We start from the raw sequence: 13,122 nt of genomic DNA, 5'->3' as shown, positions 1-13,122 counted from the left end.
GCGACTACCACCGCACCGGGATTTTGTTCCTTTTGTTCCGTCTCCATTTCGAATTAACCGACGTGGATCTGTATAAATTTTTATATAAATTTCTGTTGGTTAATTCGGGACGCATGGAGTTTTTCATGAGCGAAGAACGAAAAAACGTCCGTAACTGCCCCCTCGCGCGGGTAAAACGGAATTACTGTGAACGAACGTTACGTGCCAACCTGGCCTGGCGTCCTGGCCTGGCCTCTGTTTCGGTCGGATGGACATCACTTTACATTCTCGAGATTCATTCAAAGGGGTCAACAAAGAGGCCGGGGAGAAAGTGAAGGGTGCTTTTCTTTCCAGTAGTAGTAGTAGTATATACGCTGACATTGGACATTATGTATATTCCCACTAACTATACGCATGCATGCGTGCTGCTGCTTCTTCTTCACTCCCAAGTTAATGCACGCACTTTAGTCACTTTGGCTTAGCCTGCCTAGTCTAGGGGGAGAACTCTTGGTCAAGAAAATAACAATCGGGACGCGCCGAAGTTCGTCCGTTCGGATAAAGGATAGCATGCATATGAGTTTTATTGGGTCTCTTTAGTGGCACGCACAATTAAGCCTAGCACAACGAGCGTGCACGCGTGATAGGAGGAAGAGCGATTAAAGAGATGCCCATTATCGATCGCTTAAAGCAAAAGCACCGGCGTTTCACACACACAGAACACAGACGAGACACTCCTAACTCCTTCTGCTCAATGCGCAACGCAGAAGAAGAGCAGGAGATGGAGAAACAAAAGCAAGGATAAGGCGCCGCCCGGCCGCCTTATAGCTAAAAAGAACCCAAATAGTAAAACGCAGTAGTACTACTATACGCCGCACATAACTGAGGAAGCAACACGCGACGATAGCTATATGGCCTCGGCGTCAGGGCACCCGCGGCAGGGCCCTGCACCGCCCGGCCACACACTGACGACCCGGACGAAGCTGGAATTGATCGCACACGCCTTGCATGCTGTGGACGTGCCTGCTGGGCTGGGTGGGGAGGTTTGAATTGATCAGCCAGCTTTTTTTTTTGACAGCAATTGATCAGTCAGCTTTTTTGTGTGGATGGCATTCCAAACGCATGCAATGCGCGGCGCGCGCGTACGAGTTACGACTGCCGTACGTCTGGCCGAGGACTGCACTTTCCTTCCGTCCCGTATCGACGACTTTCTATTACATGTAAATAGATGTTTTTTATACATGAATACATCAATATTTGTGAGATTTTAAGGCACTTGGTATGGGACGGAGGGACTAACTTTTAACCGGCCGAGCTACGTACCTGCGCAGTAGGAAACTCGATCACTTGCTATTGCTAGCTGCTGGCAAATTAAAGCAGATCGCAGCAGAATGAGAAGGAAGATTTCTATAGATAATAAGTAGACCGATCGACAGTTCGTAGTGCTCGATGGCTAGCTACTACGTGCACTACCGGAGCACACATGCAATCTTTTTTGAAATAACACTAGCGGAGCATAATCATTTCTACTTACACGGGACAAAGGTCAGAAAGCTGACACTGACAGTCCATTAACCCGTCCGGGCGATCCTCGTATCATCGGGGATCGATTTTAATCTCCCGATATATATGCTTAGCGAGTGACATTATATAGCATAGCCGCGCTCCAAGAATAAATGGACACCCGCACGCAAAGTTATAATTAACGTGGTAGCCGGGCCGATCGAGCCAGCGTCACGGGTGACGCGGCCGTGACGGCATAAACCACGGAACCACACGGTGTTGAATTGCACGCCAACATATATATATATATACATCGTCTCCCCGTCTTAATTCTGGCTGGCTGAGGCGGTGCGGTCCTGTCCATGAGATACGTAGCAAATTGCAGATATGGAACGTAGGCAGGAATGATCCGAGATACAGCATCGTGCACGCACCCCGGCTGACCGCAACGCTTCTGGAGCTAGCGACGCTAGCAGCTAAGCTGCAGCCGCCCGGCCGGGTTTCGCTCTCTCCAGCTAGCTTAGCTAATGCTAGCGTGGATATATACCGGATATTTTTTTCAGCTAAGATTGATGTATATATGTATGTTGCAGGCATGCATCACGCTGATGCAGACAGTGATGCAACAAAACGTTATGGTGTGCACGTTACCCAGACACTAGCTGGCCATGAACTGATCGGAGCCTTTTTGGCCTTTTTGTCCAGGGCCTTTTTGCCTGCTCGGTTCCTTCCAGTTCTATCATCAAAGGACTTGTGCGTATGCATATGTCTCGTCAGCACTGCATGCATGTGGTGCTCTGACCTTTCTACTCTGTACCGCATTGTTTAGATGCTGGTTCAAATCCGCCGGTACTAAAAGCTAGTTAGGCTAGTACTACCAGTATGCAGTAGAAAGTGGACGCTTCCGATAGGGTGAACGCAAGCAGGAGTCAGCGAGCAACAGTTCGGGCGCTTCGTCCTTCGGGGCCCTGCACTGGCGCGACGTGCCGGGGATCCCAATCTTCCGTTCTGCCGGGGGCGGATCATCTGGTTTCTCCCGGGAGAGAAACGATCGTAACGGAGAGATCTCTTTTCTTGCTCGGCTTTTGCTGATGGGACGGAGGTCACGAAGGACTGTGGCCTCTAAGATGATGCCCAGACGATTTCTGGGCTCGTTCCCAAAACAAAACGGTTGCAATTTTGAACACCAGCATGCTTGAGATGGAGCATATGGTGAAGATGCCGTCCAGCTCCGCTGGCCATGCTGCAAGATGATGGTTAAATGGTTAACAAAAGAAAGTTCACAGGCTGGCTTCTGCTTTTTGTAGACCAAATTTTCTACTCGTACAAGTTAAGAGAAGCAGCCATCATCACGAGAAGCTGACACTCAAATGTGCAAGGTGTAAATAGAACACCTACCTGTAATCTTGCATAAAAAACTTGACACATTTGTTAGCAGAGATGTGCAAGCTACACAATCACATCAGCAGTACAACCTGAGTGTCTATTAGAAAAAAATCATCATGGCACCAACCACCAACCAGGCTACATAACAAACCCAATAACATCAGCAACGGTATAACATGAACCGCTATCATGCAGAACATGCAAAAAAAAAATGGTATCTAAATTCTAAACACTACATACATGACACAAAGTTGACCAATTGCTCAATCGGTATGGAACCAGTGCCATCTGCCTCCCTTGCGGAAAGATGAACTAAGGGCGTGACGAACGGACGCCATTAGAACTGTTGTTGTTTTTCTCATCTGCATGTTCCACCATTGCCACATCATCCTCTGCTGTGCGAGGGTTTCCCTTATCTTCAGCTCAGTTTGACATCCACGTTCTGTCGTGGAGGAGATGGCTTGGCCCCTTGTGTGGCTGAGTCAATATTTTCCTTTGCTGAGTCACAAGTTTCCTCCAGCACCAGTGATGAAGATCTGGGTAAGACCACATCATTGAAGCCGTTGTTTTCCTCATACATCTGCATAGGTTCCACCACCAGCACACTTTGTTCCATTTCAGGAGAATTTTCCACATGTCCAGCTTGATCAAAATCTTCATTGTGCTGTGGAATAACAAAATCCGCTGTAGGAGTGGCTGTCCCACAGTCCTCAATGGCTAATGAAGCCGAGTCACAATTTTCCTCCACTGCCAGTAGCATATTATTGGAACAGTTGTTTTCCTCATCCATAGGTTCAAGGGCCAATGTAGCATGCTCCACTGTGTGAAGGTCTTCACATTCCTGATATTGAGCTTCTTGATTGCCACATATAATGTGCTGTTCAGCTTCAAGCAAAAGTGAGGGCACATGTTGAGTGTCAGCTGAGTCAACATGTGAGATATTAGCTGAACCAAAAGGTGGAGCCTCTGAGCCACTCATTTCCTTGATCTCACCAAGATCACGAAGGACATCCTGAAAACCATGCATAAATTCAAAAACCAAGGTTTGTGTGGCTGTATCAGCTGTGGATGCCATCGCTGTCTTGGCCTTCTTCATCATACCATGCAGTTTATCAACCTACAGAAGTTAGGGAAGGCTTCATGTTCAGCACTTATTCTTTACTCATGAACTAGGATAAGTTTCAATTCAAAACTTATTACTCACTCCTTCCCATTTTATAGGTCGTATTAGCTTTAACCCGGATAGCAAGGTTTAATTGCTGAAAAACTGGCTGGTTCATTATTACTAGCTAAATACACGTACGTTGCTACGTAATTAAAATATACATATTACATTTTTGAGTTTTTTCAAAAATATTTATGTGTCTTTTTTTCAATTTTATTCCGAATAAGAATTTTCTCAAAATATTTATTTGGGAAAATAATTATCTCAAAAGTATACGTCAAACCAATCAACTGTGATCAAAATATCGCGATACATATATGTACCACATTAAATGAGTGGCAAACAAATGATTGCCTAACAAGTTAGGGAGTACTCTCGGTACGGCAAACGGATGACCACAATCGAATCTTTATAAGTGTAATGAAATGATAACGATAGTGATGTGTTGCGGCTAAAAACCCTTTGGATGAACTGTCTCTGATTGCTTGTATGCATGCGTAACCGCCTGGGCCACAGTGCACTGGAAGCACATTGGCATGCATGAGAAAGGAGTTAATGACAAGAGATACTCACGGAAGGGTTAGTGGCGGAAGTTGCAGCCCAAAGAGTTTTTTTTAGCGCAGGATTTGATTTCTAACTAATACGCATGTAAATTGGGAAAAAAGCTAATACGGCCTATAAAATGGGAAGGAAGGAGTATTATTATCTAAGAGATAAATATAGGAGCAATCATTTGCAGAATCTAATCATATGAACTGTACAACAAAATGCAGGTTTACCGCTTTGCGGATCATAGGAGATTTGGCTTGGTACTGAAGATCAGAGGATTCGTCAGGTGGAGATAAAATCCCTGCTTCAGCATCATCACTAGTTGATGGTACAAGATACCGACGTGTGGCTCCTGAGTACCACTGCAGGTACTCTTCATAAGATGACAAATCATATTGCTCAGCCTCCCGAAATATACGCTGCCGTCGCGCTTCCCATTCCTGAATATACTCGTGATGTGTCTCTTCCCAATTTTCACGTTCCCTACCACGTCGACTAATGCGATGCAATGCCTGTAGTGTAGGTCGAAATGGTGGTGGAATGCACTGGCGAAGCCCAAATTGTCGCATCACTCGCTCAGGCAAATACATCTCAACTATAGGAAAGTTTATTAATGGAGCTTGAGTAATCCACAGGTCAGCATCTTTCGTACAAAGTGGGGGTAAGCTTGAGGACTCAATGAGCATGTATGGCTCCCATTTCAACTGATCTGCTTCCTGCAGGTTTAGCTCATCTCTGTACTGCTTAAGACAGCGGGTAGCATTCTCACTTTGTGTGCGAGCACCCACCCAACGGAAGCCAATTGGGGGCAAGTCCTGCGGGATGTCTGTCTCCATGAATGGGGGAGACCGAACTAATGGTCTGCCAACATGGGAATGCTCCCAACTCCAAAGCTGCAAGAGAAGCAATGAACCACCTATGTTCTTGATATTGTGGGAGGACGCAACAGAGCAAAGAGCTCGGTATAGGAAGGCAAGGGCTGCGGAGCCCCAGCTGTAGGTTCCAACACGAGAAAGATCAGCAATCAATGGAAGATATATCAGACTCATCCTTCCTGTCCCGTCTGGAAAGAGCACCCCACATAAAAGACTCAGGATATATGCTCGAACATGCCTCTGTACTGTCTGATCATCAGCCCCTTCTGGTAGTTCGTAAAAGTGCTTCTTCAACCATTTGTAATGCAAGAAGGATTTTCCAGGCATTGATGGCCCTCTTGGATCATGGCCTAGACAATCAAGGACCATTTGCCCATAGTCATGATCTGTCTTAGAACAAACCGGGCGGCCATCAATAGGGAGAGCAAACAACATTGCGACATCTTGAAGTGTAACAGTCATCTCTCCAGAAGCCAAGTGGAAGCTGTGGGTCTCTGGCCTCCAACGCTCAACGAGAGCAGTAATCAAGGCTTTGTCCAACTGAGGCATTTTCTGGCAAATTTGTGAAAGACCAAGAAAACCAGCATCCCTCAAATAAGGACGATATCTCTCGTGAAATTTTAAGGGTTTGTGGTGACGTAACTTCAACTGCTCCACAGCCTGCAATAATATAGAGTTCTGTGTTATTGCCAAATTTATTCTCATGCTACTAACTTACTATATATGAACTATGATAAATTTATTGTCTTACCTGATCACCAAAAATTGCATCAGAACGGTGGTTAATCTTAGGATTGAGTAGTGTGCTGGATGCAGGTTCCACGGGGTCTACATAACAAGCCACAGGAGCTTGTTCAGGAGTGAACTCGACATTGTCCTCTCTATCAGAAGTGGTACTTGGTGAAGAAGGTGCGGATGTTTCATGATGATGCATATCATTTTCTGCCAAAGCGCTTCTCCCACGTCCCTGGCCACGACCACGGCGTGCAGCTCCTCTTGCCCTCGAAGACATGGTCTACTCTATCCTGTACTGCCAAATTCAAGAAATCAGTAATGACAATGACATTGATGATTGTGGCAGAAATGGAAAAAAGAGAGTTTATTTTTGTCTAGGAAGAATTTCATATCTCCCAGCCTCAGCATCCAAAGAAGAATATATTATCAAACATGACAAATACTCTGAAGATAGGGCATTTATCTTTTATGGGAAATCTTTGATAAAAAATATAATGTGTCAACTGCGAATACTTTTGCCATCAAACATTGCTCCACAGAACGAGCTACTTGTGTTTGCCAATTGCTATCATAAACTGAAACACTAAACAAGTGCGGAAGACACGTTTCAGATATTAGATGTACAACGACAACAACTCGTAAAAATTTAGATAAATTACGAAAGAATGACAGGGCAAATGAACAAGAGAGTAGAGACAAGGAGCAAAGAGATACCCCTCTCTCTGGCCTGTCATCTCTGTCGGTTGCGCCCCCCGCTCCCCTGCCCGCTCGGCCTCTGTGTCATCGGCAGCTCCTTGGAGCCAAGGACGGACACCCTGGTACCTGGTCACCAGCCGGCGGCCTCGCTCGGCAAGCCACTGTCGCGGGGCTGCTTGTGTCGCAACGGGGAGTAGCATGTTTGCGCAAACAACTGCGAGAAGATGCTGGTGAGACAGCCTCACCACTGGTGTGAAGGTGTACTATCGAGCGTTGGGGACGGGACTAGAGACGAGACAGGCCGGGATCGTTCAGGAAGAGGCTAAAGGAATTAGAAATTCTACGTCGGTTAATGAAAACTGAAATCAAAGACACCAATATATTGTTCAATTAATAAGAAATAAAACCCAAGTATAACCAGGAACGGAGGAACCGAATTAAACAACCACAGATCAACTTGCCTCCTCTTATGTAATTTCAGTACATTGTCATAGCAAGTATAGATGACACATTGTAAGATTGACACAACCACCAATCCAGACACTACCCGCGTAAAGTGTTATAAGCATCCACAGTCTTTAGATACAAATTGGGCGGAGCCAGGCATTGCCGATGCCCCGGGCCAAAATAGTTTGACCCAAAAAGTCACAAATAAGACTTTCCACACTAGGTTTCCCTTCCAATTCCACTTTCTTCCGTTTTGCAAGATTATCCTTAGTGAGGACAACCCCTCAGCAAAGGTAGCATGCAAAAATCTTGATTTTAAGAGGAATTTTAAGTTTCCACAAGCATTTTTTCCGGAAGCGGAAAATCCGCAATTACAATTGATCAAGGCTGCATACATAGATTTCACCGTGAATTTCCCCCAACGAGTAACGACCAACTAAAAGAGTTGAGGTGATAGTTAAGAACGACGCAGCCAAATTTTGACAAACAAATTATATAACTGTAAACAACGCAGGGGAAAGGGGGGGCAGGGGGCTACCGGCAGAGGATTTGCCTATTTGTGTGGGCAGTCGGAGGAGACGGCGAGCCGGCCAGACGGCGAGTCCCTGACGTCCTGACCCGCAAATCAGGAAGGGAAAAGGGGCCGGCGGGAGGCGGGGAACCGTCCAGCGGAGGATACGTGGAGGCGGGCGGCAGCGGCAGGCGGCAGCCAGGTGCGGTCGTGCGGTGGCCGGCGGCGGCGCTGCACTGCGCCGTCTCTGACTCGACTCCCCTTGCCCCCGATTCGTTTCTGGCTTTCTGCCCGATACGGATTACCCAGGCCTAGACTGAATGTGGAATTGTGGGTCGTGGCATGAAGCAGGCTGGGCCGGCTGGCCAAGGCCAAGGCCGAGGGAGGTTCTAAGTGGGCTGCGCCCAAATATGATACGGAAGGGCTAAAAAAATTCCCTACTACCCAGGCCGGGCCTGGCCCGCCTGGCTCCGCCTCTGCGCGGCAAATATGCCACTAGGACCCATGGCTTTTCTCAAAAATAAATAAAAGGTTAGGACCAATGCCATGCGTTTTTTTTACAGGTTTGTTATTGACTGATTTTTAGTTATAAATAAGTTGATTAGTCAGTCGTTGGATCTAGTTTGTGTTTTAAGATTAGAGCGAATGATGGAAAGAGAGGAGTGTATATGGCACATAGATACTGATTCAACGTTCCGATATGTCGACTGAGATTTAAGTTTTTTCTTAAAAATCAGACGAATAAAATATAACCACACTCTGTTTCTTATCATCAAAACTATGCAACGTAGAGAGGCAATTGTTGCTGCTAAGACGGCCCTACCATCAAATGAGTAGTACTTGAAAATTAATTCTTACTTTGCTATTTTATACTCATTCCGTTACTAAATACTTGTTGTTGTTTCAGTACAACACCTCTAAGTTTAGAGGCAGTTAAAAAAATGCAATGGCTTGGAGGTGCCTCTAAACCTCCAATTTTGCTGTACAGATTCACTAGTTATTATGGGTTGCTTAGAAATAATTATTTCTCAAGCACATGAGAAATAGTAGCAAACTGAAAGAGGAAAATTAGTAACTGAACACTGTGGTTAGAGCTATCGTCGTCAGCCTGCAAACTCAAACCTATGATCAGTTTCTTTCAAAGGAAAAAAAAGGCATGGCCAATCTGGTCGTCGGTAGTACAGGAGTTGTCGCTTCTCACAGGCGAGGCCCCCGCGAGCGAGCATGGCGATGCAGCCAAGTCACGGGTCTCTTGTTAATTGCAGTGCACCACCAATCGGTATGACGTTATATCCCCGCCCTGTCGCTCGATCCGATGCTCTCTCTGAAAGTAAACCGGGAGCCGCCAAGATACGGATCCAGGATTTGCTTAGCAACCAAGAGATACCGGTATAAAGCGGACTGACAGGCCTAGGGGAGGACTTGGGCCAGTTCTTCCTCAAAACGCGTGCATATACACGTACGTGCGTGCTCCGGTTCACCGCTCGGGGATCGGGCTAGCAATTGATGTGTGCAAGCGGTACGGTACGCACCCGGCCGGCCGATCGACAGCGGCGTGAACCGCGTAAGAGTCAGATTTCGTTCCGAGACGCTGCACGAAACATGGCAGACATATGTCTTAAGTGCCAACCGGCTGCGCGCGGGGGGCGCTGAAGGATCTCTCGATCTGTATGTCAGATCCTAGCTATATGTATACAGAATTGAGGTACTACGATCCATCCTGGATCCAGACTTGATAGCGGTAGATTCGGGTACATGTGCACACAGGAAGAAAAGAAATAAATCTGTCCCGGTACTAGCTTGCAGTTGGTGCTGCAGATGGCTCATGGCTGTGGGTAATTTGGTTACATACACCCCGTAGCCCCTCTTCTGTAGTACTCCTACAGTACAGTAGCATGGTTCATACCACTATGGACAGAGTCCTCGCCTACGTACGCAGGCAGAGATATGTGTGATTTACTACTGCGCGTCTGCGCGTCTTCTTTGCATTCAAGGTCGATTATAAATGTGGACATGTGTTTACCAACAGCGTTTTTCCATCATGAGAATTTAACATCTCCGACGCGAGACGAAATCAAGATACTGTATTGACATGAAAAGAGTTGGAATAATTGACATGAAAATAGTTGCAGCCATCAAGGCATCAACAACACCTCCCAGAACGCCAAGGCAAGTGAATTGACATGAAAAGAGTTGGAATAATTCGAGACCCCGAGGCACGTGGAACTGCCAGCCGGCATACTAGTCGCGATCGACATTCGACAACATGCATCTTTTCCATAGTCCACATGCCTCTAGACAACATGAACTAATTGAAGGTTCCAATTTCCAAAGGCAAAACGCCGATACGCTTGTGTTCCCCGTGTCCAGCCGGGGGCCTGCCGCCTGCGTAGCAGCAAGAACACGCCAACGCTAAACGACCAAACCGAACCCTGCAAATGCACGCACTTATGTTGGACGCTTGGAACACTACACATCATGTCAGACACTGGATGCGACAGGAAACATTGAGCAGGAACGAATGGATCCAACGATCCACATCAACCCGTATACTAGATCACTTTAATTAAAGCAGGTGCATGGCCAAAACCACGGCTGAAACTTGATCACAGCGACCGGACGGACGGCGCCGCCTACGGCCAGCCGTGCACCCAGCCGGCCTCCCTCCGGCCGCCGCAGAACTGCACCATCCACGGGGTCTGCCGCACCCCGAGGCCGAGGCGGAGCACCCCCTTCGTCGCCGGCTGCTCGTAGTGGTCGTAGTCATGATCGTAAACACCGGCAGTCTCTTCCTGGCTGCTCGAGCCGGAGAAGAGCCAGCGGGTGGACGACGAAGACTGCACGGACGGCGCGGACGACACCCGGGACTTGCCGAGCACGATCCGGCGGAACAGGGCCGCGATGAAGCCGATCTTGACGCTCCACTTGAGCTTCCTGCCGTAGCCGCAGCCGCAGTAGCAGCACTTGCTCTTGCTGCCGCCGCCCTGCAGCTTGCTCGTCTTGCGGCCACTGCGGCTCATCCTGCCGCTGTGGGCGTTTGGCGGCGCGGAACGCAGGTGGTAGTAGGACGGCGGAGGGGTGATGGCCGGGACGACGTCTGCGACGGCGGGGTCTGCTGCCTGGGGCAGCGTCCGGCGGCAGCAGGGGGCGTCTTTGGGCGTGCCCGGCTGGGACTCCCAGCCGAAGGGCACGGGGCCAGGGCCGGGGCCGTAGTAGCGGAAGGAGTGCGGGTTGGAGCCGAGGGAGCCGCCGCTGGCGATCTCCTTGGTGAGCAGCCGCGCGTAGAACTCGCCGTCGTGCGTGATGCGGAGCGGGCTCATCTGCGGGTTGTTGTTGCTGGTGGGCGTCTCCGTGCCACCGGGAGGACGAGGCGCCTCTCGCCCTCTCATCTCTCGAGGGGTGGCTTGGTCGTCTCTAGGCTCTAGCAGCGTGTGGGAGAGTGGAGCGCGAATTGAACGATCCGAGAAGCGGAGAGATCCGATGCCCCGCGTTTTATACGCAGGATCTCTGGCTGATCGGTGGTCACTTGCGGTGCAAACCATGCTCGCCCCTTTTTCCCACCTTTTTCCCTGCCCACTTGCGGGGGATGACACGCTGGCACGTGCCTTTCAAGGGATCGGAAGTGCCCCAATCAGTGCGCGCGTGTATAAACTACGTATACCCCGTAGTATGTATTCTCAGGGATCATTATGTTTGATCTGGTTCGTACATGTCATCAACGAAAATTCTCGAGAAAATATATATCGTCAGATAAGATGACATGATCATAGACTGGACTGGGACATATAGTGCCCAGCACTGCGCAACGATTAATTGTTGCTGTTTATCACTGCAAAAACCAGATTCAGCACCAACATTATTGTTGCAACGAGCTAGCTATGGGTATTCTGTATTTCTGTAGCAGACTAGGAGTCGTGCCATGTGCCGATGTGCCAATTCAGGGACATGCTTAAACATGCATGCGCGCTCGACAATGCAAGAAGACCTCGACATCAGCAAACAACGATCCATCTCGTCCTGATCCGCACAATGGGAACACACACAGCGATCGAAAGCCCGAGAAATCATTTGGTCCTCCGAGATCACTCCCGTAAATATATACGATCCGTTGACTAGCCGTTGAACTGAAGAACGGGGTCATCGATCGACTTGGGTGCCGTCGGCTGCTGCGAGAATCTTATTACAGTACTTCGATTTTAGCGATGCTTGGCTAGCACCCACGCTGTATTACCGTTTCTTCTAGAAATACGTACTTGTATGTACTATGAGCATCACCGAGCGATATTGCAGTCAGACCGTGCTTCGTATGATCTGCAGGCGTAGTTTTTTTCGTTCAGAAATAGAGAGACGGAGTTTCTGCCTGACTGTAAATCAATCTGCTTCTGGTCTTGAGCCTCCTTGAGCGAAGCTCGATCACATGTGCATAGCGGCGAACAATCATCGATAAACACATGGTTAACAGCACACACGAGGTGGTTTTATCGCTGGCGCATTTGACTGCGAACAACTTGCTACAATGTCTCCACAAGATAACATTTTTTCTAGAAATGGTTCATTCTTATGGTTGACTAATGCTTGCAAGCCCTCGTGTAACATCATTGGTGTCTCAATATATCAATCAGAAAGACATAATCAATTTAAATAATACACGACATGTTATAGCATGGTTTGTGCCATGTGGAATTCTACAAATTTCTTTTTTAAAATATGTATTCACAATTATTATTTTTCTAACACATACTCCGTATTTGGTAACTTTTTTCTTTACGAACGGTTGCGCTTATGGTCTCTTTCCAACATAATTATCACTGCTTGCCCCTTAGGTCAACTTCATCCTCCTTGGCGTCCAAGACTATGTTTGTTTGGTCTAAAGTTCCAAGGTTGCAGCTTCCAGAATCAACAATGGCTGCCAGCTAGGGCTGGTAGATGGGAGCTGTTTGATTTCCGTTTGTTTCGGCAGCAGCATCCAGGGTAGAGGGATAACGACATCGCCAAGGCGATAGAGAGGTGGCAGCGTCATTCAGGGAGATAGGAGGGAGGCTGATGAGGAATGATAAAATTGAGACCCGTGTAGACGCAGCCTTGGTTTTGATAGGTTTGCATTTTTATTCAACCGTCCATCCATTTATCTCGTTTTTTGGTCGCCTAGTAACAAAATAACATAAAAAGTGATAACTAACAACAAAAGAAACAGAGTAGTACTTACAAAGGCCTATTGGCAAAACGAAGTTATCCCTAAGCTAGACTTATATTTCAAACAGTCACACTTTGACAAACCA

The 13,122-nt window shown here is 47.7% G+C and overlaps 2 protein-coding genes across 5 annotated transcripts; both read right to left on the bottom strand.

The window, feature by feature from the left end:
• Positions 1-2,865: 2,865 nt before the first annotated feature.
• On the bottom strand, positions 2,866-8,131 carry LOC100824071 (serine/threonine-protein phosphatase 7 long form homolog). Of its 4 annotated transcripts, none has more exons than XM_014899738.2 (5): positions 7,871-8,131; positions 6,904-7,099; positions 6,206-6,484; positions 4,810-6,114; positions 2,866-3,982 (listed from the first exon to the last, which is right to left on the bottom strand). In XM_014899738.2, the coding sequence occupies exons 3-5, from the start codon at positions 6,464-6,466 to the stop codon at positions 3,284-3,286; spliced, it is 2,265 nt and encodes a 754-aa protein (XP_014755224.1). In that variant the 5' UTR covers positions 6,467-6,484; positions 6,904-7,099; positions 7,871-8,131; the 3' UTR covers positions 2,866-3,283. The 4 variants fall into 4 exon arrangements, with proteins under 4 accessions (XP_014755224.1, XP_014755223.1, XP_010231266.1 ...); XM_014899737.2 differs by having other exon boundaries at positions 6,206-6,479; XM_010232964.3 differs by lacking the exon at positions 6,904-7,099.
• A 1,783-nt stretch (positions 8,132-9,914) lies between these two features.
• LOC100845477 lies at positions 9,915-11,324 on the bottom strand. Its single transcript, XM_003566097.4, has one exon. It carries the CDS (start codon positions 11,230-11,232, stop codon positions 10,477-10,479), a length of 756 nt encoding a protein of 251 aa, XP_003566145.3. The 5' UTR covers positions 11,233-11,324; the 3' UTR covers positions 9,915-10,476.
• Positions 11,325-13,122: the final 1,798 nt, after the last annotated feature.

Source organism: Brachypodium distachyon, chromosome 2 (assembly GCF_000005505.3).
Source record: "Brachypodium distachyon strain Bd21 chromosome 2, Brachypodium_distachyon_v3.0, whole genome shotgun sequence".
Classification (NCBI taxonomy): domain Eukaryota; kingdom Viridiplantae; phylum Streptophyta; class Magnoliopsida; order Poales; family Poaceae; genus Brachypodium; species Brachypodium distachyon.
The sequence above is the reverse complement of the archived record's forward strand: the minus strand, read 5'-3'. Positions and strand labels throughout refer to the sequence as shown.

Excerpts from the sequence above, each read along its gene's own strand:
- LOC100845477 (XM_003566097.4), bottom strand. The coding sequence starts at position 11,232 with ATGAGAGGGCGAGAGGCGCCTCGTCCTCCCGGTGGCACGGAGACGCCC.
- LOC100824071 (XM_014899738.2), bottom strand. The coding sequence starts at position 6,466 with ATGTCTTCGAGGGCAAGAGGAGCTGCACGCCGTGGTCGTGGCCAGGGA. Across the intron at positions 6,115-6,205 it reads ATGCAATTTTTGGTGATCAG|GCTGTGGAGCAGTTGAAGTT; the intron begins GTAAGACAATAA and ends ATATTATTGCAG. Across the intron at positions 3,983-4,809 it reads CTCCTATGATCCGCAAAGCG|GTTGATAAACTGCATGGTAT; the intron begins GTAAACCTGCAT and ends TAACTTCTGTAG.